At 41.2% G+C, this 26667-nt stretch overlaps 3 protein-coding genes across 9 annotated transcripts in view; 1 reads left to right on the forward strand and 2 right to left on the reverse strand.

Annotated features, from left to right (window-relative positions):
- The window catches only part of LOC137077457 (zona pellucida sperm-binding protein 4-like), a 90924-nt gene that overhangs the window by 36321 nt on the left and 27936 nt on the right, over positions 1 to 26667 (forward strand). The gene's annotated exons all lie outside the window — the stretch shown is intronic.
- LOC137077441 (zona pellucida sperm-binding protein 4-like) lies at positions 3986 to 5903 on the reverse strand. Its single transcript, XM_067445241.1, has 8 exons — positions 5503 to 5903; positions 5239 to 5426; positions 5070 to 5167; positions 4825 to 4982; positions 4549 to 4741; positions 4332 to 4479; positions 4168 to 4240; positions 3986 to 4094 (listed from the first exon to the last, which is right to left on the reverse strand). Exons 1-8 carry the CDS (start codon positions 5870 to 5872, stop codon positions 4018 to 4020), a joined length of 1305 nt encoding a protein of 434 aa, XP_067301342.1. The 5' UTR covers positions 5873 to 5903; the 3' UTR covers positions 3986 to 4017.
- On the reverse strand, positions 12127 to 25450 carry LOC137077348 (zona pellucida sperm-binding protein 4-like). 7 transcript variants are annotated; one of them, XM_067445234.1, is made up of 9 exons: positions 25242 to 25450; positions 25013 to 25208; positions 24749 to 24936; positions 24580 to 24677; positions 24343 to 24500; positions 24067 to 24259; positions 23850 to 23997; positions 23686 to 23758; positions 23503 to 23611 (listed from the first exon to the last, which is right to left on the reverse strand). In XM_067445234.1, the coding sequence occupies exons 1-9, from the start codon at positions 25413 to 25415 to the stop codon at positions 23535 to 23537; spliced, it is 1305 nt and encodes a 434-aa protein (XP_067301335.1). In that variant the 5' UTR covers positions 25416 to 25450; the 3' UTR covers positions 23503 to 23534. The 7 variants fall into 7 exon arrangements, with proteins under 7 accessions (XP_067301338.1, XP_067301336.1, XP_067301334.1 ...); XM_067445239.1 differs by having other exon boundaries at positions 25013 to 25172; positions 25209 to 25450; XM_067445237.1 differs by lacking the exons at positions 23503 to 23611; positions 23686 to 23758; positions 23850 to 23997; ... (4 more) ...; positions 25013 to 25208; positions 25242 to 25450 and adding exons at positions 12127 to 12233; positions 18522 to 18594; positions 18686 to 18833; ... (3 more) ...; positions 19589 to 19776; positions 19851 to 20458.

Here is a 26667-nt window from a genome sequence, read left to right on the forward strand (position 1 = left end):
TATTGCCATGTCAACAAGTTGATAGGAATTTGTCTTGGTACAACTCTCAGACGTAAAAAGACATAAAGGACAGACATCTTAAGTACAAAAACAGACAATGTTCCCCAGCAATACCCAGCAAACAGTATGACCTTAGACCAAAACCCCACAGACATTAAAAAGACAATACCCCTGGACAAGAAAAATAAAGTGCACAGTGCATCCAGTTGATAGTGCAGCTAGCTGTCAGTGCAAATTCAGATGTCTAATAGCCAGAGGATAAGTACTGTCTCTGAAACGTGAAGTAGAAGTCTTAATGCTTCTATATCTTCTTCCTGATGGGAGGAGATTAAAGAGGTGGTGAGCAGGGTGAGAGTCGTCCGCTATGATTTTTTTTGCCTTTCTAATTATTCTGGTGGAGAAAAGTTAAGAAAGTGATGGAAGGCTACAGCCTATAATTTTTGATGCTCTGCGTACTACTCTTTCCAACTTAGTTTTGTCCTGAGCGGTTGTGTGACCGAACCAGACAAGCATGGAAAAAGTGAGCACGCTTTCAATAGATGACCTATAAAAGTGGGTCATGGCAATTTGGCTGACTTTACATTTTTTGAGCTGCTGCAGAAAGTGAAGTCGCTGGTGAGCTTTACAGATCTTAATATTAGCGTTGAGCTCCCATGATAAGGATTCCTGTATTGTGGTCCCAAGGAACTGGAAGGAAGTGACCCTCTCCACCTCCACCCCATTAATGGAGAGCGTAGGGAGGGGACTAGGGGTCCTTCTAAAATCCACTACCAGTTCCTTGGTTTTTGAGGTGTTATCAAGTCAAAGCTTTTGCACCATTTCACCAGCCCCTGCACTTCTCTGCGGTAGTCAGACTCATCTCCAGTAGTAATAAGACCAACTACAGAGGTATCGTCAGCAAACTTAAACAACAAAACTGAACTAGTGTGTGATTGACAGAATTGTGTGTATAAAGAGTACAAAAGTGGGGAAAGGACGCAGCCCTGAGGGGCGCCAGTGTTCAAAAACCTTGACTGTGAGACGTAATCACCCATTTTAACCACCTGCTTCCTATCGCATAGAAAGTTGAAAATCCATTTGCAGAGTGATGTACTAACACCTAGCTCCTGTAGAGTGTTAATCAGCTTCACAGGAACGATGGTGTTGAACGCAGAGCTAAAGTCCACAAAGAGTAACCGAACATATGTAGATTTTAACTCCAGATGTTGAAGAATAGAATGCAAACAGAGTGAGACTGTATCATCAACACTCCTATTTGCTCTATAAGCAAATTGGTGGGGGTCAAGCGAAACACTGGACAGGTGTTTACATATCAAACGCTCAAACACTTTCATAATGACAGAAGTTAAGGCCACCGGCCTATAATCATTAAGACATGAGATTCTATTTTTCTTTGGAACTGGAATGATCACAGCAGATTTAAAACAAGCAGGCACAATACCAAGTTGGAGAGACCAGTTAAAGATAAAAGTGAGGACAGATGTTAATTGATCAGCACAGTGTCTTAAAGTGGCAGACAATACGCCGTCAGGCCCCGCCGCCTTCCTGATGTTCTGCTGACGGAGCAAGATTCTTACATCATGCTCAGAGATGGTAGGTGGATGGTCACCCTGCTCTCTGTAACAGGGAGGGGGAAGGTGACTTCCACTGTCAAAACGACAGTAGAAGTCATTAAGCCTCCCAGGAAGAGATGGGTCACTAACTGGAGCATGGTGTTTGATCTTATAGTCAGTAATGTCCTGCAGCCCATGCCAGACACCTTTGATGTCATTTGCATGTAATTTATTTTCAAGCTTAGCTTTATAGGAAGCCTTGGATTTCAACACAGCTCGCTGAAATTGATATTTCAGTAATTTGTATTGTACCATATCACCACTCTTAAAAGCAGCCTGTTTTTTCTTACATAGCACTCTCACTTCATTATTGAACCAGGGCTTACTGTTATTAAAAACATGAACAGCTCTTATAGGAATACAAACACTCTCACAGAATTGAATATAGGATGTGACTGTATCAGTGAAGGTGTTAATATCCTGACCATCAGACCAGAAGTTACTCCATACCGTGGAGTCTAAGCAGTCCTGTAGTGTGTCTATGGCTTGTGGGGACCATTTCCTAAAAAGCTTGACCGTTGGTTTCGCCACTTTAAGTTTATGTCACATAACCTGCTTTCTGAAATACCCCCCAGGTTTGGTACTGGAGCTTGCCCAAAGTAGATGTTTGGTACATTCCGCTTTGCTTGTAGACATGCTGAAATAGTAACTAGCATTACTACTTTTACAATATCTTAATTTTGCAAATTTAGCAACACACTCACAAAACTCCCTAAGCACTTCTTCTCAGGGCAATCGTGAGTGTCTGTCCATACAAACTTCCCTCGTCCACTTCACGAAGTGAAACACTGATTGGAAGTGCTTAGGAAAGTTTGCAAATGCATGTCTGAAGGCTGTGACATACTCTGGAAGAACAGAGAAAAACATTCTTGCTCCCAGGGATGCGAGAACAAAATTATGTAATTTTGTTCTTGCAGCCCTGGTTTGGGAGTTCTCGCAGCTTGTTCTCGACACATCGTCTGAGCAGAACTTTTTTCTTGTATATATAGATAGATAGATAGATAGATAGAAGAAAATATGTATTTAAGCACCCTGCTATTAGTTCTCCCACTTGTCATCGTGGGTGCATGCCCACTGTGAGAGACATAACCAATTTTTGTATTTATTTTTTATTTAGAAATCACAATGATTTTTTTAAAACACTTTATTTGTATGATACAGCTGCAAATAAGTATTTGAACACCTGAGAAAAGCAATGTTAATATTTGGTACAGTAGCCCTTGTTTGCAGTTACAGAGGTCAAACGTTTCCTGTAGTTTTTCACCAGGTTTGCAAGAGGGATTTTGGCCCATTCCTCCACATAGATCTTCTCTAGATCAGTCAGGTTTCTGGCCTGTCGCTGAGAAACACAGAGTTTGAGCTCCCTCCAAAGATTCTCTATTGGGTTTAGGTCTGGAGACTGGCTAGGCCATGCCAGAACCTTGATATGCTTCTTACAGAGCCACTCCTTGCTTATCTTGGCTGCGTGCTTTGGGTAATTGTCATGTTGGAAGACCCAGTCTCTTCCAACTTCAGGAGTTGTTTTGATTATTTTACAGTAGCCTAATAAATAAACAATTTCGTTCAGTTAGCGAACAGATGCCATGAACTGAGCTCAGACCAGCGGCAGGAGTCAGATTTCATTTATCACGAGTGAGCGGCTGACACGGCAGAAGATTCAGTTTCAAAAGTAAATGTAAAAGCGCCTATTTAAACAAGCTTGTCATTGTACTGTTCTGTTATTCATTAAGAACAGTATTGACGTTAATATTAAACACACCACTCAATCAGATTACTCACAAATTGTTACTCATTCTAAAGTGAGAGTATAATGGTGCGCATTATGAAGGCAGACTATTCATCATGAAAGAGAAATGCTCACAGGAAGGAAAAAAAGCTTGCAAAATTTATATACGAGCCGCCTAATCCTGGCCAAATCACAGAGATATCGAATCACACAGGACCTCAGTGGTCGGTGAAATATGGTATTTTGCGGGGGAATTTTAACGAGTCGCACGGCCTTAAGATCACAGACATTCTCTGCAATTACAACAAATCACCAGAGGTCCCTAGATAATACTAGTCCCGTGCGAATGGGGCTTTAGACAGCAACCCAGGTAGGAGACGCTGGTTAAGAGATTAAACCAGCTTTATTTAGAGGACCAGTCGAATGTTCAATAAACATTCGGGGTCAAATAAAGAAAAGGATGACATGGGGGGGGGGGGGGGCAGATAATCAAGCAATCAGTTGTTAGTCCAGCCATAGAGCTACAGGTAGAGACCAAAACCCCTAATTTGGTACCATTGAGAACAGATGCCCAGGTTAGCAACTGGAGCTTAGCAAATAGGTCAGAAGCTATGCTTGTTTAGGTCAAGTCAAGCACAAGAGACAGTTGAGTTAAGAAGTTTAATAAAACTACTGAAGTCACATAACCAGGTTAACTTCTCCACTAGACACCACAGTTTGCCCACTAGAGATGGTCTTGACATCAACAGCTCTTCCTGCAAAAGAAATGGAAGAATTGTGAGACCAAGTTCTCACGGGTCCTGAAGTCAGTTTACAACAAGCACTCACTTTTCCTAGCACAGCTTTGCTCACAGGAGCCAGAAGAGGGATGGCACACTTCTGTACTACAGTGGATGAAGATCTAACAGAGGGGGAAAGGGTTAAGACACAGAAAAGAAAAACCCTATAAAGATGACTAATATTAAGGATTCAGGTAAGGCTGCGGAGCATACGGTTTCCTGTAGAGGAGCCAGTGATGCTGGATCGACAAATGTGAACATCTTCACAACAAAGCGCTTGTAGTGCGTTGGGAACTGAAGACCAGAAGTTCCAGCCACTGGAACCAATGTGGTCAGATAACGGTCATCCTGGTAAGGGCATCTGAAAAGCAAAGAGGCAGTCTGAAGTGCCTTACAGCACACTAGATGGATAAAGACTTGCCTTACTCACCCATCGACCAGAAGGTCCCACTGGGGTAGACTGAGTGGACTGGGGGTTGATGTCGCCCAGCAGCGTCCCAGCATTAGGACAATGTTGGGGTCGGTCCTCTCCAAAATGCGCACCTCAACAAACACAGGCTCCCGCAGGACTTTTGTGACTGGATAATCAGCGTCACCGTAGTAGGATGTGTACGCCTCATCCCCTGAGGAAGAATACTGGTGTTTAACCAGAAACTACTGCAAGAGTTTTAGAAAATACTTTTGCATAATTTTAACAGACACTTGCCTTCTGCACAGCCTTTGGTGACACATTGACCATTTGCCAGTCTAAGCTCCACCCTGAGGGGTCCAGGAGCCGCTACTGGTTGAGGTGCGGGAACGGTGTTGACCTCCACAACCAGAGCTTCCACAGAAGTAGCAGAGTACCTACACTGGAAGAGAAGCCTAGACAACAAACAGTGAGTTCGTAGCATGTTTTAAGGAATAACTTATGGTAGAGCATTTAAAAAAAATAAAATAATGATAGCCTACTCAAAATGGCTGTCCCTTGTGATGGAACCAAGTGGTCCGACACCCACTTCATACGAGGAGGTCATTCGGTTTTCATACACCACATATCCACTGTCCTCCTGCAAATAGTAACTGTTGGTATCCAGTCCATTCAAAGCCATGCAGAACAGAATCACAAGCAGCTACTCACCATCATGCTTGTGCCACATGCAGTGACAGGGAACTGGTATATAGCAAAGGAAGGTGTGGAGGCCACAGGACTGCAAGTTGGGTCGTTTCCACCTAGGAGATGGACTGAATCCAGGCTCAGTCGAGGTAGCGTAACATCTCTAGCAACCACTACCACAAACTGACCATCTCTTATACACTGCAGAGTCACTGGAACAAGGTACAAGAGCAGGTCATTGCAGATGAGCAGTTTAACACGAACACCTTTACAATGACCCACTCTTACCTGCCTTCCCATAGAAACACTGCTGTCCGTTAAAGCAGCAGTTGATAGCCTCACACTCAGCACCACTGATACCAGGTGGGCCACATTGAATCTGCTCATAATCAGCTACAGCACATTTGTCAAGGGGCTCTGCCTGCACCACTGGCTGCTTAGGCTGAAACTGCTGAGGAAACTGTTGATTGCCTTGCTGTTGAACCTGCTGAGAAAACCGTTGACTAGCTTGTTGTTGTTGAACCCGCTGGTCAGTTTGCTGTAACGTCAGAGCTTGAGGGTTCTGGGGCAGATTACTCCACTGTGGAACAGCATGACAGAAAGCACAAAACCACACAGAAAGTGCCAGAGATTGAACAGCACACCAGCTTCCTGCCATTGTTCAACAGCAAATCACACTGTTGAGCTGCTGCCCTTTGGTATTTTTGTATTCTACAGATTTTGGCTAATTAACAATAATCCCTCCCTCTTCATTAACAGTCATGATTCTCCAGACTTGCCCAAATAGGAGCTTAAAGCCGGGCATACACTGTGCGATTTTCGTCCGATTTCGAGCCGAATTCTGACTCGTGCGACTCTTTTTTGGGTCGGGCCGATTTTCAGATTTATCGTGCGTCGTTTGTCGCGAGGTGTTCGTGCAGTGTACAGGGGGAAACGAGGGGCGACAAACCTCTCACGATCGGGAATCGGATGGTCGGATGAATTTCTGGCATGTCAGAAATTCTGCTCACCCCTCGTGAGGTTATCGCACAGTTGAAGCAAAGCCACGAACGGATTGCCCTATTTCCCCTCACTGCGCCTGCGCGAAAGCAGAAGTTCAACCATTTAATTTTTAAAAGCATTAAGGAAGAAAACGAAAAGAGGGAGATCTTTAATTATGTAGGCAGCTATCAAATAGCAGAAATTAAGTAAACCGTTGTGCCTCCAGTTTGTGTTGTATATATCCATTGCATCTTATTCATTTAGCTAGTTGATCATTAATTTAGCCTACTTGTTTTACTTTCACATTTTATTTTTATTTTTTCAATATTAATTAATATTTAGCCTAGGCCTACTTAATCTTATTATGACAGAAAGTGGGAACCGTTGTCCATCTTGACACAATGTCATGTTGCGATGTTTTCTTTTTCTTCATGAACGCGAGTCAGTGGATATCACGCAATGCGCAGTTTAAACGCAGTCTCAAACAATTATTCACTACAGAAAGTGAAAGTAAAATCTGACAAGCTTTCGGCGCATATTCTCAGACAACGAGAGATAAATGTAATTCAACATACTGATAACGTAGCCTATTGCCTTTTCTTTCTTATTTATTTTCTTAATATTTCTATTTTGGTCCATATTGTGAGAAAAAAATAGAAGAGAAGTAGGCCCATTTTGTGTTAAACAAGTTGTTTTTAGATAAATCTGCTCTTACTTTTCATTGAGACAGACATTATTATTGCAGTGTTCTGACATTAAAATCATATAATTAGACTATAGACCTATAATTCCTTGTTGAATCGGGCTAAATGTTTTTAAATAGTGAGGAGTAATCTATCTATTATTTTATTATGCAGCGTGTCGATTATGCATTATTGTTGGGGGGAGGGGGCAAATTAATGTAATATCAATTTAATAATAAAAGTAGGCCTACTCTAATAATAATAATAATAATAATTTTATACATAAATTCTAAATCCTCTTGATATCAATAGCTGATGCATTTACCGCTCTATAATACACCCTGGTCTATCGTCGCCACGGGGGTTTTATTGCGCATTTTTCACCCGTACAGTGTGAGCAGTCAAGACGCGCTCGACGGTCGGACCGCACAGTGAGAGCACATCAATCGTGAGCTTTGGCTTTACATCGCATGCGATCTACTCGTACAGTGTGAGTAGGTAACCTTGCTGAAAACGCATAGAAATCGCACAGTGTATGCCCAGCTTAAGCCTAGTTCAGACTGCACGATTTTCAAACTCGTCTGATCACTGCTCTTTTCACACTGCATGACTATCTGGGGTATCATTCAGTCACTGATGTGTTCACACTGCACGATGGTTTGACGACGGAGGAGTTCACACTGCATGACTGAACAAGAGGAAGAATCGCCGACAACTCTCTCTCTCCGGTGCGCAAAATACGTTTCCCAAACACACGTGCGATGTGACAAGTAAACAACGCAAGATCACACGTGCGTCAGACCGGAGTTCTCGCGCGAGACTTGGAATTGTTATTAAAAATGATAAACTGCACATAGTTTGCTTCAAATTGTATGTGCGCTGATTTGTGGAGAAAAAGAAAAAAGATTAAAGCGGAATAAATTGTTGTAGAGACAGAGGGAGCCAGGATTGTGTTCTGCAAAGACAGTTTGAGGTAAATAAACAATTTTGTAATGTGCTGATGCTGTGGCTGGATGTTCAAATGTTTGGCCTATGTTTCTGTTTGATATAATTGTAAATATATCTATTAAAAATCCTGAAATGCTGCTCTATAACTCCTCCCTGAACCTCCTGCTGCCCAGAATCTCACTCTCTCATTGGCTGTCGGTGTAATTTTCAGTCAGAAAGGAGTTCACACAGCAGGAGTTTCAATCGCCGACAGCCAGGTCCAGATATTTAGCATGCCAAATATATCATGGGTGTCGGCGACTCGTCTGCGATTCTCTCTGATGGCGTCTTTGATTATTCACACTGCGTGATTGTCACTCGCGTGGACGAGCACCGATTTGCCTGTGATCTCGGGCATTTGTCGGCGATTTCACAAAACCTGTCGGCGACTCAAAATCGGGGCAAAATCGGGCAGTGTTAACTAGGCTTTACTCTACCAGAAATTTCTTATTGGTTCTCAAAATTATACACATGTGAATTTTCTTGATTCCAATTAGTCAGAATTGTCATATTGAACACACATAAAAAGGTTGATGCTCAGGGGAACACAGCACCTGTCTTCAGTTTGAAGTTTTCCACAAGTAGACAAGGGAGGTTAATATGGACAGACCCTCGGCTCCTTGACTATGACACAGGGGACGAGTCTACTCAAATGTATTTAGAAGTGTTGTGGAGTAACTAGATTACATAATTTAATTACAAAGTAAATGTAACTGTAATCTGTAAATACATTTTAATTGTTACAATGGGTGTTACATCTGAATATTTTCTGGAAAAAACTAGGATATGTTGAATAATATTATTTTGTTGCTTTGCCTGTTTTTATGTGCAGGATGCTTCTTGCCAATTATAAATGTTTTTTTTTGTTTGTTTTTTACACAATTGCTAGGACCCATTTCTCAATACTTAAATCACTTTTTCAAAACTCTTTACACAGGTCTCTCAACAAACTGCCAGCTTGGCACAGCAGATATTTCACATTCAAAATGCACTAAAACAACCAAAACAATTATTTTCCCAAATCAACTCATTCTTCCATACAGCTAGGTTTTAAACAAACAAACACACTTTGTCAATCATAAAATACAGACCCAAAAAACACTAATATCAGGTTGCATTATACAGTGTTGGGCAGTAGCGAGCTACAAGTAGCGACGCTGCTAGCTTAACTACATTTTTCAGTAGCTTGTCAGTAGCTCAGTTACTTTTAAAACAGTGTAGCTTTTCCAGTAGCTAACTACTTTATACAGCAAGTAGGGAAGTAGCGCGACCAAAAGCTACATTCTGTTTTTGGGTTCTGAATCTGACGACCGACGAGAACGAGCAGTGTGACGGAAGCTCTGCTTGCAGACACGCTTCACTCATATGAGCTGCTCAGCGGTAAAACAACATTATAAATAAACCAAAACTCAGCAGGCTACTTGCCTCACAGACATGAGATATATCATGTGTAGGCAATAGAAAGCTTGAAATGTCCACTTTTAAACGAAACAATTTAAAATAAAAATAAATAGGCAAGCAAAGCACCTGCACCGTTCACGCGAGCAGCTCATGATACTCACAGCGGTTCTGTTCAGAATGCTGCGCTCCATCACTGCATGTGCTGTGAGTTTAACCTGCATTTTAGACTAATCCTTACTAGGGTGACCAGCCGTCCCGCTTTTTTGTTGTTGTTGTTTTTTTTTTATCCTAACCAATGGTTGAAAAGAAAGTAGTAAACACAGTAGGTTAACAATTGTGACAGCTGTCAATTAAAATGTGGAGAGGTGACTCGTTCCATGTGTTCCCTGTCAGAAAACTACTGGATAATTCGGTAAATTGGTTATATTGTTAATATATAATATAAATTAATATATAAGACTGTCAATTAACTCATTTCATGTTGATATATATTGTATTTGTTCTTTCTTTATTTTGTTGGGTTTTAGTTGGACTTGGTCAGCTCTATTTAAAAAAAAGTTTATCTACATGATGCCTGCTGCCCTAGGCTCAGTGATGTTGAATTTAAATGATTTGTAAAATAAAGATATGTTATATTACATTGTGATATAATGGTGTTTTCTGGGAGGGACTAAAGAACAAAATATTTTTATCAGCTGAAAGGCAGAATACAAATATTTTTTATTAACTTAGACATTATATAACAGTTTCAGGTTATGTTTTAGTGTCGTTAACATTTCTCACATCGTCCCACATTTGGTTTGTTTGATGGTGGTAAACCTAATCCTGACTCCTGAATATTTAATTTAAGTTTAAATTAAAGCATACTTATTTTAAGCATACATTTTTTTCTTGCACTAATGTTACATTTTTTGCCATGTTGGACTTTGACAGTCAGTTTGAGATATAGGCTATATTAGATTATTGTGTGTATCAGATAGTTTACTAAATCAAATGATTTTGACAGTTTTTACCTTTGAAATGACTGGGGGGAAAGTGTTCCACTCAACCTGAATTCACACTATACTCTTTGAAATTACATTGCATTATGTTGCTTGAAACCCCAAATAGTATAACATTAATTATTCAATGTTATTTGTCATTGTATAAAATAAAAAGTTTCAATGTAGCTAACTACTTTTTCAAAATGGTAGCTTGAATGTAACTTAACTACTTTTACTTACAAGTAGCTTGTAAAGAGTTTCAGAGTAGCTTCCCTAACACTGGCATTATACAACAAATTATATCAATACCTTTCTTTAATAAAATTTCTTTCATAAAAAAAAAACAGATTCTTACTAATGCTTAAAATTAACTGCATTTTGTTCAAAATTCCTAAATTTTCCTGTTTTGAATGGATGGTAATGTGTAGGTGTTCAGTTAGATCTAGTTTCTTTGATAGCATTTGATTTTTTTATTCAGAATATACTGTATATGGTATTACTGTTAAAAATAAATAATAACTGCACATATCCTAAGGACTGAGGTGGTGTGAGGACTCTATTGGAATTGCTTGGTCTAATCTTCTCCAAAATTGCATTTGAGGGCCTAAACACAAACTCATGAAACGTCGCACATGAGAAGTGGTGGAAATCTGCATTTCAGAAATAGGTGTGGCAAAACAGCTCAATAGCACCCCCTACAAAATTAAGTCACATGTAACAGCCCAATATCAACAAAAAAACAACAACACAAAGTCCCTATAAGCAAAATCTGAAAACTAAATTGTCCAAATCTTTATAGGAATTGACAGTTTGCACTGGTTAATGTCACACTCTTGAAACCGTTCATAAAAAAAGAAATCCTTTCATTAGTGACAGTTAAAAATTGTTTAAAGAAAACAAGTCATTTTAAACCCCAGTTACACCTCTATTTAGCATAGTCCACTTGTCAGATTATGTAACACTTTAGTACCAGCTACAAACAGAATCTAAAGCACTAGTCAGACAGGATTAGTATTATCTAGGGACCTCTGTGATTTAGAAATTAATCCCCCACAGAGTTTTGCGTAGTGCAGTCACACGGGATAAGCAAGCCTGTGATTTTACTCAAATTTACTGACTTCTGCCAGATATGTCAAGACTTTGTTATATAGCTGTATGAAATTATAAACAGGCATCGATATCGTTTTGATTATTATACGGTAGCCTAATAAATGAACAATTTCATTCAGTTAGCGAACAGACGCCATGAACTGAGCTCAGACCAGCGGCAGGAGTCAGATTTCATTTATCACGAGTGAGCGGGTGACACGGCAGAAGATTCAGTTTCAAAACTAAATGTAAAAGCACCTATTTAAACAAGCTCGTCATTGTACTGTACCGTTTTGTTTTTCATTACGAACAGTATTGAGGTTAATATTAAAACACACCATTCAATCAGAGTACTCCCAAATGCTCACAGGAAGAAAAAAGCTTGCAAAAATTATATACAAGCCACCAAATCCTGGCCAAATCACAGAGATGTCGAGTCGCACAGGACCCCGGTGTTCAGCGAAATATGGTAATTTGCCGTGGAATTTTTACTTTACAAATTACAGACATGGCCGAGTCACAAGGCCTTAAGCTCACAGACATTCTCTGCAATTACAACAAATCACCAGAGGTCCCTAGATAATACTAGTCCCGTGCGAATGGGGCTTTAGACAGCAACCCAGGTAGGAGACGCTGGTTAAGAGATTAAACCAGCTTTTATTAGAGGACCAGTCGAATGTTCAATAAACATTGGTGGGGGGGGGGGGGGGGGCAAATAGCTTGGCAAATAAGTCAGAAGCTTTGCTTGTTTAGTTCAAGTCAAGCACAAACTTGGAAAACAGACAGTCGAGTTAAGAAGTTTAATAAAACTACTGAAGTCACATGACAAGGTTAACTTCTCCACTAGACACCACAGTTTGCCCACTAGAGATGGTCTTGACATCAACAGCTCTTCCTGGAAAAGAAGTAGTAGAGTCATTTAAAAACCAAGTTCTCACAGTTCCTGAAGTCAGTTTACAACAAGCACTCACTTTTCCTAGCACAGCTTTGCTCACAGGAGCCAGAAGAGGGATGGCACACTGCTGTACTACAGTGGATGAAGATCTAACAGAGGGGGAAAGGGTTAAGACACAGAAAAGAAAAACCCTATAAAAATGACTAATATTAATGATTCAGGTAAGGCTGCGGAGCATACGGTTTCCTGTAGAGGAGCCAGTGATGCTGGATCCACAAATGTGAACATCTTCACAACAAAGCGCTTGTAGTGCGTTGGGAACTGAAGACCAGAAGATCCAGCCACTGGAACCAATGTGGTCAGATAACGGTCATCATGGTAAGGGCATCTGAAAGCAAAGAGGCAGTCAGAAATGCCTTACAGCTCACTAGATGGATAAAGACTGGCCTTACTCACCCATCAACCAGAAGGTCCCACTGGGGTAGACTGAGTGGACTGGGGGTTGATGTCGCCCAGCAGCGTCCCAGCATTAGGACAATGTTGGGGTCGGTCCTCTCCAAGATGTGCACCTCAACAAATACAGGCTCCCGCAGGACTTTTGTGACTGGATAATCAGCGTCACCGTAGTAGGATGTGTACGCCTCATCCCCTGAGGAAGAACACTGGCGTTTGACTAGAAACTGCTGCAAGAGTTTTAGAAAATACTTACACATAAAATTGAAACAGACACTTGCCTTCTGCACAGCCTTTGGTGACACATTGACCATTTGCCAGTCTAAGCTCCACCCTGAGGGGTCCAGGAGCTGCTACTGGTGGAGGTGCAGGAACGGTGTTGACCTCCACAACCAGAGCTTCCACAGAAGTAGCAGAGTACCTACACTGGAAGAGAAGCCTAGACAACAAACAGTCAGCTTGTAGCATGTGTTAAGGATTAACTTAGGCTTAAGCATAAATATAATAAAATAACCTACTGAAAATGGCTGTCCCTTGTGATCGAACCAAGTGGTCCGACACCCACTTCATACGAGGAGGTCATTCGGTTTTCATACACCACATATCCACTGTCCACCTGCAAATAGTAACTGTTGGCATCCAGTCCATTCAAAGCCATGCAGAACAGAATCACAAGCAGCTACTCACCATCATGCTTGTGCCACATGCAGTGACAGGGAACTGGTAAATAGCAAAGGAAGGTGTGGAGGCCACAGGACTGCAAGTTGGGTCGTTTCCACCTAGGAGATGGACTGAATCCAGGCTCAGTCGAGGCAGCGTAACATCTCTAGCCACCACTACCACAAACTGACCATCTCTTATACACTGCAGAGTCACTGGAACAAGGTACAAGAGCAGGTTATTGCAGAGGAGCAGTTTAACACGAACACCTTTACACTGACTCACTCTTACCTGCCTTCCCATAGAAACACTGCTGTCCGTTAAAGCAGCAGTTGAGAGCCTCACACTCAGCACCACTGATACCAGGTGGGCCACATTGGATCTGCTCATAATCAGCTACAGCACATTTGTCAAGGAGCTCTGCCTGCACCACTGGCTGCTTAGGCTGAAACTGCTGAGGAAACTGTTGATTGGCTTGCTGTTGAACCTGCTGAGAAAACCGTTGACTAGCTTGTTGTTGTTGAACCCGCTGGTCAGTTTGCTGTAACATCAGAGCTTGAGGGTTCTGGGGCAGATTACTCCACTGTGGAACAGCATGACAGAAAGCACAAAACCACACAGAAAGTGCCAGAGATTGAACAGCACACCAGCTTCCTGCCATTGTTCAACAGCAAATCACACTGTTGAGATGCTGCCCTTTGGTATTTTTGTATTCTACAGATTTTGGCTAATTAACAATAATCCCTCCCTCTTCATTAACAGTCATGATTCTCCAGACTTGCCCAAATGGGAGCTCACTCTAACAGAAATTTCTAATTGGTTCTCAAAATTATACACATGTAATGGTTATTGATTCCAATCAGTTAGATATGTCATATCGAACATACATAAAATGTTGACGCTCAAAAGCCTGTTGCATGAAGCTAGCTGAACAAACTCTGAGTTTCAGAGTAAGTTTAGAGTTGGCAAATCCAGATAAATCTGCTGCAGCGACAGTTTGAGAAGGCAGCTGAAAGAATATCTGACTATATTAATGCATGATGTGAATCAAAGAAATATGCCTAATAATTATAGGTTCACAAAGAGCTCAAATGAATGTTGTTTAAAATAATTATGAATGCATGTATTATATTTCTATACATTTTTGGCTACTTGTCAATTAATATAATATTTATATGAACATATTTTATGAAGTCAAAGTGATTATAATTCATATAATATAAATATAATAAATAATTAGCACCAAAAGATGCACAATTTTATTTAAACCATTTTTTTCATTATAAACTGCAAGTACTTAGGAAAGTTTGCAAGTGCATGTCTGAAGCCTGTGACATACTCTGGAAGAACAGAGTAAAACATTCTTGCTCCCAGGGATGCGAGAACAAAATGATGTCATTTTGTTCTCGCAGCCCTGGTTTGGGAGTTCTTGCAGCTTGTTCTCGACACATCGTCTGAGCAGAACTTTTGAGTGGCGAAATCTGCATTAGCAATGAGTGAAACATATAACAGCCCAATATCTACAAAACAAAAATTAAACTAATTCTGGAAGCAAAATCTGAAACCTCAACAGAAAGTTAGAAAGAGATGTTTAATTTAAGAAGTTTAATAAAACACATAAACAGGTTAACTTCTTCACTAGACACCACAGTTTGCCTACTAGAGACATCAACAACTCTTCCTGAAAAAGAAATGGTAGAAATCATGAGGTGTTGTTTATAGATAGATAGATAGATAGATAGATAGATAGATAGATAGATAGATAGATAGATAGATAGATAGATAGTTTTTAAATGCAGAAATCACAATGATTTTTTAAAAACAATTTATTTGTATGATACAGCTGCAAATAAGTATTTGAACACCTGAGAAAATCAATGTTAATATTTGGTACAGTAGCCTTTGTTTGCAGTTACAGAGGTCAAACGTTTCCTGTAGTTTTTCAACAGGTTTGCACACACTGCAGGAGGGATTTTGGCCCACTCCTCCACACAGATCTTCTCTAGATCAGTCAGGTTTCTGGCCTGTCGCTGAGAAATACAGAGTTTGAGCTCCCTCCAAAGATTCTCTATTGTGTTTAGGTCTGGAGACTGGCTAGGCCATGCCAGAACCTTGATATGATTCTTACAGAGCCACTCCTTGCTTATCTTGGCTGCGTGCTTTGGGTCATTGTCATGTTGGAAGACCCAGTATCGACCCATCTTAAATGCTCTAACTGAGGGAAGGAGGTTGTTCCCCAAAATCTCGCAATACATGGCCCCGGTGATCCTCTCCTTAATACAGTGCAGTCGCCCTGTCCCATGTGCAAAGATACACCCCCAAAGCATGATGCTACCACCCCCATGCTTCACAGTAGGGATGGTTTTCTTGGGGCGATACTCATCATTCTTTCTCCTCCAAAAACATTTAGTGGAATTATGACCAAAAAGTTATATTTTGGTCTCATCTAACCACAAGACTTTCTCCAATGACTCCTCTGAATCCTCCAAATGGTCATTGGCAAATTTAAGACAGGCCTGGACATGTGCTGGTTTAAGCAGGGGAACCTTCTGTGCCATGCATGATTTCAAACCATAACGTCAGTGTATTACCAGCAGTAACCTTGGAAACAGTGGTCCCAGCTCTTGTCAGGTCATTGATCAGCTCATTCCATGTAGTTCTGGGTAGATCTTGCATGGAGCCCCAGTCCGAGGGAGATTGACAGTCATATTTAGCTTCTTCCATTTTCTAATGATTGCTCCAACAATGGACCTTTTTTCACCAAGCTGCTTGGCAATTTCCCCGTAGCCCTTTCCAGCCTTGTGGAGGTGTACAAATTTGTCTCTAGTGTCTTTTGACAGCTCTTTGGTCTTGGCCATATTAGTAGATGGATTCTTACTGATTGTATGGGGTGGACAGATGTCTTTATGCAGCTAACAAGCTCAAACAGGTGCATCTAATTTAGGATAATAAATGGAGTGGAGGTGGACATTTTCATGGCAGACTAACAGGTCTTTGAGGTTCAGAATTCTAGCTGACAGACAGGTGTTCAAATACTTATTTGCAGCTGTATCATACAAATAAGTAGTTAAAAAAATCAATAAAAATCAATAAAAATGTGATTACTGTAATCATATTGTGACTACTGGATTTTTTGTTTCTTTTTTTCAGATAATGTCTCACAGTGGACATGCACCTACGATGACAATTTCAGACCCCTCCATGATTTCCAAGTGTAAGAACTTGCAAAATGTTTATCTGTCTGTAACACGCACTCACTTTTCCTAGCGCAGCTTTGCTCACATGAGCCAGAAGAGGGATGGCACACTGCTGTACTACAGTGGATGAAGATCTAACAGAGGGGGAAAGGGTTGACACAGAAAATAAAAACCCTATAAAAATGACTAATAATAAGGATTCAGGTAGGGCTGCGGAGCATACAGTTCAGAGTGAGTATCAGACTCATATTCTGACTAGAATTATGACAACATCAGGCTATAGCAAAATGGTATTACTCTTTAAGAAAAAAAAAGCACAGGCACTGACAGTGTAAGGATCCTTTTAGAATTTGAGGGCCTAAACATGCTCAAACTCATGAAACCATGAAACTCTGCGCACGCATCAGAAGAGGAAATCTGCATTTCAGAACTAGGTGTGGTAAGATGGCTCAATAACACCACCTACAAAAATATCATGTAAGTGTCATTTGCACAACGAGGCATATGAAATTCTGTAGACACAGAAGCCCATTTCCACCACTATAATAAAGCGCAATTGCAAATTTTAATCTCACAATTGCAAGTCATAAAGTCATAATTCTGACTGATAGAGTCAGAATTGTAAATGTCATGCATTTGCGAGAAAGAAAAAAAAAAGTCAGAATTCTGAGATGTAACAATTAAGGTACGTTCACACCGAAGGCGAATAGAGCATCTGGAGCAAATTATATCCATGTTAAATCAATGGAAAGGCGCGTTTACGCGCAGCTGGAGGTCTTGCGTCTGGTGATAGACACGTTTCGTACAGCGAGATGGAAGCAAATTGAGCGTCTTGCGCGATACACGCGAGTAGTGCTTTTTGTGCATTCACGCATTTGAAGTGAATTCACGTCTACGCCCAAGTTGAAAAATTTGAACTTTGCTGTCAATTTACAGCACGTTAACCATTGAGGAGCCTGCTTGCTGCTGTCACATGGTACAGTGATGTGATGAGAAACCCTGCATATAATTAAAAAAAATACTCTTACTTTGTCACTAAATGTAGTTTTAATGCTTTATCAGATGATAATGTAGTTGGTTAAAGCTAAAATATGTTGTTTACTTATAAAGACAGTGCCTATTTAAAAAAAAAAAAAAATACTCTTGCATTTTTTGGAGCTGTGAGATACAGGTGATCTCCGGGCTCAGATGCCTCTGTAGAGGTTAAACATGACGAATCATGCATCTTGTGTACGTCGAATGGGCGATCTTTGGGACAAATAATCTATTGTTGCCCACCAAATTTTTGACAGAGAGCAAAGATTCACAACTTTTTTTAAATATACATGCAGTGAAGATAATCCACGTATTATGTTGGCTGAACCACATGTGTGGTTGTTAACGCTTGATATATATATTCTTTGAAAATTAAGAGGCAGAGTGGTGTTTTAGAACTAAACACCACGCGCGTCCATTTTGCTGCAGACGCACGAATGGATTCAAAATGTTCACACATCAAACTAGATGCAATTTTGATGCTCAAGTCACATTTGGTGTGAACGCAGCATTTTTTTTTTTTTTGCAAAAGCGCACTAGCTACAACTCCAAAAAAGTCCTAGAGACAAAATATCTCTTTTTTTTTGGGGGGGGGGGGGGGATTAAGCAAGCAGTTATTTTAGTCCAACCATAAAGCCACAGGTAGAGACCAAAACCCTTAATTTGATACCATTAAGAACAGGCGCCCAGGATAACAACTGGAGCTTAGAAAATAGGTCAGAAGCTATGCTTGTTTAGGTCAAGTCAAGCACAAGAGACAGTTGAGTTAAGAAGTTTAATAAAACTACTGAAGTCACATGACCAGGTTAACTTCTCCACTAGACACCACAGTTTGCCCACTAGAGATGGTCTTGACATCAACAGCTCTTCCTGCAAAAGAAATGGAAGAGTTGTGAGACCAAGATCTCACGGTTCCTGAAATCAGTTTACAACAAGCACTCACTTTTCCTAGCACAGCTTTGCTCACAGGAGCCAGAAGAGGGATGGCACACTGCTGTACTACAGTGGATAAAGATCTAACAGAGGGGGAAAGGGTTAAGACACAGAAAAGAAAAACCCTATAAAGATGACTAATATTAAGGATTCAGGTAAGGCTGCGGAGCATACGGTTTCCTGTAGAGGAGCCAGTGATGCTGGATCCACAAATGTGAACATCTTCACAACAAAGCGCTTGTAGTGCGTTGGGAACTGAAGACCAGAAGATCCAGCCACTGGAACCAATGTGGTCAGATAACGGTCATCCTGGTAAGGGCATCTGAAAAGCAAAGACGCAGTCAGAAGTGCCTTACAGCTCACTAGATGGATAAAGACTGGCCTTACTCACCCATCGACCAGAAGGTCCCACTGGGGTAGACTGAGTGGACTGGGGGTTGATGTCGCCCAGCAGCGTCCCAGCATTAGGACAATGTTGGGGTCAGTCCTCTCCAAAATGCGCACCTCAACAAACACAGGCTCCCGCAGGACTTTTGTGACTGGATAATCAGCATCACCGTAGTAGGATGTGTACGCCTCATCCCCTGAGGAAGAATACTGGCGTTTGACCAGAAACTACTGCAAGAGCTTTAGAAAATACTTATGCATACTTGGGACAGACACTTGCCTTCTGCACAGCCTTTGGTGACACATTGACCATTTGCCAGTCTAAGCTCCACCCTGAGGGGTCCAGGAGCCGCTACTGGTGGAGGTGCAGGAACGGTGTTGACCTCCACAACCAGAGCTTCCACAGAAGTAGCAGAGTACCTACACTGGAAGAGAAGCCTAGACAACAAACAGTCAGCTTGTAGCATGTTTTAAGGAATAACTTATGGTAGAGCATTTAAAAAAAATATATAATAATAGCCTACTCAAAATGGCTGTCCCTTGTGATGGAACCAAGTGGTCCGACACCCACTTCATATGTGGAGGTCATTCGGTTTTCATACACCACATAGCCACTGTCCTCCTGCAAATAGTAACTGTTGGTATCCAGTCCATTGAAAGCCATGCAGAACAGAACAAGCAGCTACTCACCATCATGCTTGTGCCGCATGCAGTGACAGGGAACTGGTATATAGCAAAGGAAGGTGTGGATGCCACAGGACTGCAAGTTGGGTCGTTTCCACCTAGGAGATGGACTGAATCCAGGCTCAGTCGAGGTAGCGTAACATCTCTAGCAACCACTACCACAAACTGACCATCTCTTATACACTGCAGAGTCACTGGAACAAGGTACAAGAGCAGGTTATTGCAGAGGAGCAGTTTAACACGAACACCTTTACAGACTCACTCTTACCTGCCTCCCCATAGAAACACTGCTGTCCGTTAAAGCAGCAGTTGATAGCCTCACACTCAGCACCACTGATACCAGGTGGGCCACATTGAATCTGCTCATAATCAGCTACAGCACATTTGTCAAGGGGCTCTGCCTGCACCACTGGCTGCTTAGGCTGAAATTGCTGAGGAACCTGTTGATTGGCTTGCTGTTGAACCTGCTGAGAAAACCGTTGACTAGCTTGTTGTTGTTGAACCCGCTGGTCAGTTTGCTGTAACATCAGAGCTTGAGGGTTCTGGGGCAGATTACTCCACTGTGGAACAGCATGACAGAAAGCACAAAACCACACAGAAAGTGCCAGAGATTGAACAGCACACCAGCTTCCTGCCATTGTTCAACAGCAAATCACACTGTTGAGATGCTGCCCTTTGGTATTTTTGTATTCTACAGATTTTGGCTAATTAACAATAATCCCTCCCTCTTCATTAACAGTCATGATTCTCCAGACTTGCCCAAATGGGAGCTTACTCTACAAGAAATTTCTTATTGGTTCTCAAAATTATACACATGTAATGGTTATTGATTCCAATCAGTTAGATATGTCATATTGAACTTACATAAAATGTTGACACTCAAAGGCCTGTTGCATTAAGCTAGCTGAACAAACTCTGAGTTTCAGAGTAAGTTTAGAGTTGACAAATCCAGATAAATCTGCTGCAGCGACAGTTTGAGAGGACAACTGAAAGAATATCTGACTATATCAATGCATGATGTGAATCAAAGAAATATGCCTAATAATTATAGGTTCAAAAAGAGCTCAAATGAATACGTTGTTTAAAATAATTATGAATGCATGTATTATATTTCTAAACATTTTTGGCTACTTGTCAATTAATATAATATTTATATGAACATTTTTATGAATTCAAAGTGATTATAATTCATATAATATAAATATAATAAATAATTAGCACCAAAAGATGCACAATTTTATTTAAAACATTTTTTTCATTATAAACTGCTTTATTTTGGAACGAGAGATGCAGGGGGTGTGGCTTTATTGCATCTTTACTTGCAGCTGATTGGTCCATTTTGGGTTTGCTATCTCTAACCCAGAAAAAAACCTGCCCCAGAAAAGATTGGCTGTGTAGTGTCAGCTACCATGGTGATAAACACTGATCAAAACCAATCCACCTTCTTGAGCCCGAAAAACATGTAAACCGAAACTAAGGCCCTGTCTTAAATGGCACGCTTCATGTGCACTTTCAGTCTTGTGGACTTACAGCATGGTGGGCCGACATAGAGACGTGAGCGCCCCCTTTGCGGCCTCTTTGCACCCTCGATGTGCACTTCAGTTGAGACCACAATATAATTCTTTAAAATTAATATATAATATTGTGAAATATTATGAAACAACTGAAAGAAATTTGGTTATAACTATATTAATTATTATAAAACACATCTAAATACCTTTTAAGCAAACTAACCCTGGAAAATAATCTGTTCCGGAGCAGTTTATGTTCAGAGATTGAGTTTCCATGGTTACTTATATACCCTGAAAGTTACCTCTGTTAATGAAATCAAAAGCTGAGATTATCCGCTAACTTACTCCTAAACATACATGTCACATAACCTGCTTTCTGAAATAACCCCCAGGTTTGGTACTAGAGCTTGCCCAAAGTAGATGTTTGGCACATTCCGCTTTGCTTGTAGACATGCTGAAATAGTAACTAGCATTACTACTTTTACAATATCTTAATTTTGCAAATTTAGCAACACACTCACAAAACTCCCTAAGCACTTCTTCTCAGGGCAATCGTGAGTGTCTGTCCATACAAACTTCCCTCGTCCACTTCATGAAGTGAAACACTGATTGGAAGTGCTTAGGAAAGTTTGCAAGTGCATGTCTGAAGGCTGTGACATACTCTGGAAGAACAGAGAAAAACATTCTTGCTCCCAGGGATGTGAGAACAAAATGATGCCATTTTGTTCTCGCAGCCCTGGTTTAGATAGATAGATAGATAGATAGATAGATAGATAGATAGATAGATAGATAGATAGATAGATAGATAGATAGATAGATAGATAGATAGATAGATAGATAGATAGATAGATAGATAGATAGATAGATAGATAGATGAAAATATGTATTTGAGCACCCTGCTATTAGTTCTCCCACTTCTCATCGTGGGTGCATGCCCACTGTGAGAGACATAACCAAATTTTTTTTTTAATGCAGAAATCACAATGATTTTTTAAAAAACAGATTATTTGCATGATACAGCTGCAAATAAGTATTTGAACACCTGAGAAAATCAATGTTAATATTTGGTACAGTAACCTTTGTTTGCAGTTACAGAGGTCAAACGTTTCCTGTAGTTTTTCACCAGGTTTGCACACACTGCAGGAGAGTTTTTTGGCCCACTCCTCCACACAGATCTTCTCTAGATCAGTCAGGTTTCTGGCCTGTCGCTGATATGAGAAACACAGAGTTTGAGCTCCCTCCAAAGATTCTCTATTGGGTTTAGGTCTGGAGACTGGCTAGGCCATGCCAGAACCTTGATATGATTGTTACAGAGCCACTCCTTGCTTATCTTGGCTGTGTGCTTTGGGTCATTGTCATGTTGGAAGACCCCGTCTCGACCCATCTTCAATGCTCTAACTGAGGGAAGGAGGTTGTTCTCCAAAATCTTGCAATACATGGCCCTGTTCATCCTCTCCTTAATACAGTGCAGTCGCCCTGTCCCATATGCAGACAAACACCCCCAATGCATGATGCTACCATCCCCATGCTTCACAGTAGGGATGGTGTTCTTGGGGCGATACTCATCATTCTATTTCCTCCAAACACATTTAGTAGAATTATGACCAAAAATGTCTATTTTGGTCTCATCTAACCACATGACTTTCTCCAATGACTCCTCTGAATCATCCAAATGGTCATTGGCAAACTTAAGACAGGCCTGGACATGTGCTGGTTTAAGCAGGGGAATCTTCTGTGCCATGCATGATTTCAAACCATAACGTCAGTGTATTACCAGCAGTAACCTTGGAAACCGTGGTCCCAGCTCTTGTCAGGTCATTGATCAGCTCATCCCATGTAGTTCTGGATAGATCTTGCATGGAGCCACAGTCCGAGGGAGATTGACAGTCTTGTTTAGCTAATTCAATTTTCTAATGATTGCTCCAACAGTGGACCTTTTTCACCAAGCTGCTTGGCAATTTCCCTGTAGGCCTTTCCAGCCTTGTGGAGGTGTACAAATTTGTCTCTAGTATCTTTTGACAGCTCTTTGGTCTTGGCCAGATTAGTTATTGGATTCTTACTGATTATATGGGGTGGGCAGATGTTTTTCTGCAGTTACAAGCTCAAACAGGTGCATCTAACTTAGGATAATAAGTGGAGGTGGACATTTTAAAAGCAGACTAACAGGTCTTTGAGGGTCAGAATTCTAGCTGACAGACAGGTGTTCAAATACTTATTTGGAGCTTTATCATACAAATAAATAGTTGGGGAATTAAGCAATCAGTTATTTTAGTCCAACCATAAAGCCACAGGTAGAGACCAAAACCCTTAACTTGATACAATGAGAACAGGCGCCCAGGTTAACAACTGGAGCTTAGCAAATAGGTCGGAAGCTATGCTTGTTTAGGTCAAGTCAAGCACAAGAGACAGTTGAGTTAAGAAGTTTAATAAAACTACTGAAGTCACATGACCAGGTTAACTTCTCCACTAGACACCACAGTTTGCCCACTAGAGATGGTCTTGACATCAACATCTCTTCCTGGAAAAGAAAGTGGAAGAATTGTGAGACCACGTTATCACGGTTCCTGAAGTCAGTTTACAACAAGCACTCACTTTTCCTAGCGCAGCTTTGCTCACAGGAGCCAGAAGAGGGATGGCACACTGCTGTACTACAGTGGATGAAGATCTAACAGAGGGGGAAAGGGTTAAGACACTGAAAAGAAAAACCCTATAAAAGTGACTAATATTAAGGATTCAGGTAAGGCTGCGGAGCATACGGTTTCCTGTAGAGGAGCCAGTGATGCTGGATCCACAAATGTGAACATCTTCACAACAAAGCGCTTGTAGTGGGTTGGGAACTGAAGACCAGAAGATCCAGCCACTGGAACCAATGTGGTCAGATAACGGTCATCCTGGTAAGGGCATCTGAAAAGCAAAGAGGCAGTCAGAAATGCCTTACAGCTCACTAGATGGATAAAGACTGGCCTTACTCACCCATCGACCAGAAGGTCCCACTGGGGTAGACTGAGTGGACTGGGGGTTGATGTTGCCCAGCAGCGTCCCAGCATTAGGACAATGTTGGGGTCAGTCCTCTCCAAGATGCGCACCTCAACAAACACAGGCTCCCGCAGGACTTTTGTGACTGGATAATCAGCATCACCGTAGTAGGATGTGTACGCCTCATCCCCTGAGGAAGAACACTGGCGTTTGACCAGAAACTGCTGCAAGAGCTTTAGAAAATACTTATGCATACTTTGGACAGACACTTGCCTTCTGCACAGCCTTTGGTGACACATTGACCATTTGCCAGTCTAAGCTCCACCCTGAGGGGTCCAGGAGCTGCTACTGGTGGAGGTGCAGGAACGGTGTTGACCTCCACAACCAGAGCTTCCACAGAAGTAGCAGAGTACCTACACTGGAAGAGAAGCCTAGACAACAAACAGTCAGCTTGTAGCATGTGTTAAGGAATAACTTAGGCTTAAGCATAAATATAATAAAATAACCTACTCAAAATGGCTGTCCCTTGTGATCGAACCAAGTGGTCCAACACCGACTTCATATGAGGAGGTCATTCGGTTTTCATACACCACATAGCCACTGTCCTCCTGCAAATAGTAACTGTTGGCATCCAGTCCATTCAAAGCCATGCAGAACAGAATCACAAGCAGCTACTCACCATCATGCTTGTGCCACATGCAGTGACAGGGAACTGGTATATAGCAAAGGAAGGTGTGGAGGCCACAGGACTGCAAGTTGGGTCGTTTCCACCTAGGAGATGGACTGAATCCAGGCTCAGTCGAGGTAGCGTAACATCTCTAGCCACCACTACCACAAACTGACCATCTCTTATACACTGCAGAGTCACTGGAACAAGGTACAAGAGCAGGTTATTGCAGAGGAACAGTTTAACATGAACACCTTTACACTGACTCACTCTTACCTGCCTTCCCATAGAAACACTGCTGTCCGTTAAAGCAGCAGTTGAGAGCCTCACACTCAGCACCACTGATACCAGGTGGGCCACATTGGATCTGCTCATAATCAGCTACAGCACATTTGTCAAGGGGCTCTGCCTGCACCACTGGCTGCTTAGGCTGAAACTGCTGAGGAACCTGTTGACTGGCTTGCTGTTGAACCTGCTGAGGAAACTGACTAGCTTGTTGATGAACTTGCTGAGAAAACCGTTGACTAGCTTGTTGTTGTTGAACCCGCTGGTCGGTTTGCTGTAACATCAGAGCTTGAGGGTTCTGGGGCAGATTACTCCACTGTGGAACAGCATGACAGAAAGCACAAAACCACACAGAAAGTGCCAGAGATTGAACAGCACACCAGCTTCCTGCCATTGTTCAACAGCAAATCACACTGTTGAGATGCTGCCCTTTGGTGTTTTTGTATTCTACAGATTTTGTCTAATTAACAATAATCCCTCCCTCTTCATTAACAGTCATGATTCTCCAGACTTGCCCAAATGGGAGTCTACACTATACCAGAAATTTCTTATTGGTTCTCAAAATTATACACATGTGAAGTTTCTTGATTCCAATTAGTCAGAATTGTCATATTGAACACACATAAAAGGTTGATGCTCAGGGGAACGCAGCACCTGTCTTCAGTTTGAAGTTTTCCACAAGTAGACAAGGGAGGTTAATATGGACAGACCCTCGGCTCCTTGACTATGACACAGGGGACGAGTCTACTCAAATGTATTTAGAAGTGTTGCGGAGTAACTAGTTACATCATTTAATTACAAAGTAAATGTAACTGTAATCAGTTACAATTATTGAGAAAAATTTGTAATTCAATTACAGTCTTGAAAATTTTAATTGTTACAATGGGTGTTACATCTGAATATTTTCTGGAAAAAGCTAGGATATGATGAATAATATTAATTTGTTGCTTTGCCTGTTTTTATGTGCAGGATGCTTCTTGCCAATTGTAAACGTTTTTTTTTTTTTTTACACAATTGCTAGGATCCATTTCTCAATACTTAAATCACTTTTTTCAAAACTCTTTACACAGGTCTCTCAACAAACTGCCAGCTTGGCACAGCAGATATTTCACATTCAAAATGCACTAAAACTACGAATACAATTATTTTCCCAAATCAGCTCATTCTTTCATACAACTATCAAAGGTTTTAAACAAACAAACACACTTTGTCAATCATAAAATACAGACCCAAAACACACTAATATCAGGTTGCATTATACAGTGTTGGGCAGTAGCGAGCTACAAGTAGCAACGCTGCTAGCTTAACTACATTTTTCAGTAGCTTGTCAGTAGCTCAGTTACTTTTAAAACAGTGTCTTTTCCAGTAGTTAACTACTTTATACAGCAAGTAGCGGCATAGCACGACCAAAAGCTACATTCTGTTTTTGGGTTCTGAATCTGACGACCGACGAGAACGAGCGGTGTGACGGAAGCTCAGCTTGCAGACACGCTTCACTCATATGAGCTGCTCAGCGGTAAAACAACATTATAAATTAACCAAAACTCAGCAGGCTACTTGCCCCACAGACATGAGATATATCGTGTAGGCAATAGAAAGCTTGAAATGTCCACTTTTAAACGAAACAATTTGAAAAATAAATAAAT

The sequence above is a fragment of the Pseudorasbora parva genome, chromosome 1 (genome assembly GCF_024679245.1).
Source record: "Pseudorasbora parva isolate DD20220531a chromosome 1, ASM2467924v1, whole genome shotgun sequence".
Taxonomy (NCBI): Eukaryota; Metazoa; Chordata; class Actinopteri; order Cypriniformes; family Gobionidae; genus Pseudorasbora; species Pseudorasbora parva.

Coding starts and splice junctions, on each gene's coding strand:
- LOC137077441 (XM_067445241.1), bottom strand. CDS start 5,872: ATGGCAGGAAGCTGGTGTGCTGTTCAATCTCTGGCACTTTCTGTGTGG. Junction 4,983..5,069: donor ACAAGGGACAGCCATTTTGA/GTAGGCTATCAT, acceptor TTTGTTGTCTAG/GCTTCTCTTCCAGTGTAGGT. Junction 4,480..4,548: donor TGGGACCTTCTGGTCGATGG/GTGAGTAAGGCA, acceptor TTTGCTTTTCAG/ATGCCCTTACCAGGATGACC.
- LOC137077348 (XM_067445233.1), bottom strand. CDS start 25,415: ATGGCAGGAAGCTGGTGTGCTGTTCAATCTCTGGCACTTTCTGTGTGG. Junction 24,937..25,012: donor GTGTTTCTATGGGAAGGCAG/GTAAGAGTGAGT, acceptor ACCTTGTTCCAG/TGACTCTGCAGTGTATAAGA. Junction 23,998..24,066: donor TGGGACCTTCTGGTCGATGG/GTGAGTAAGGCC, acceptor TTTGCTTTTCAG/ATGCCCTTACCAGGATGACC.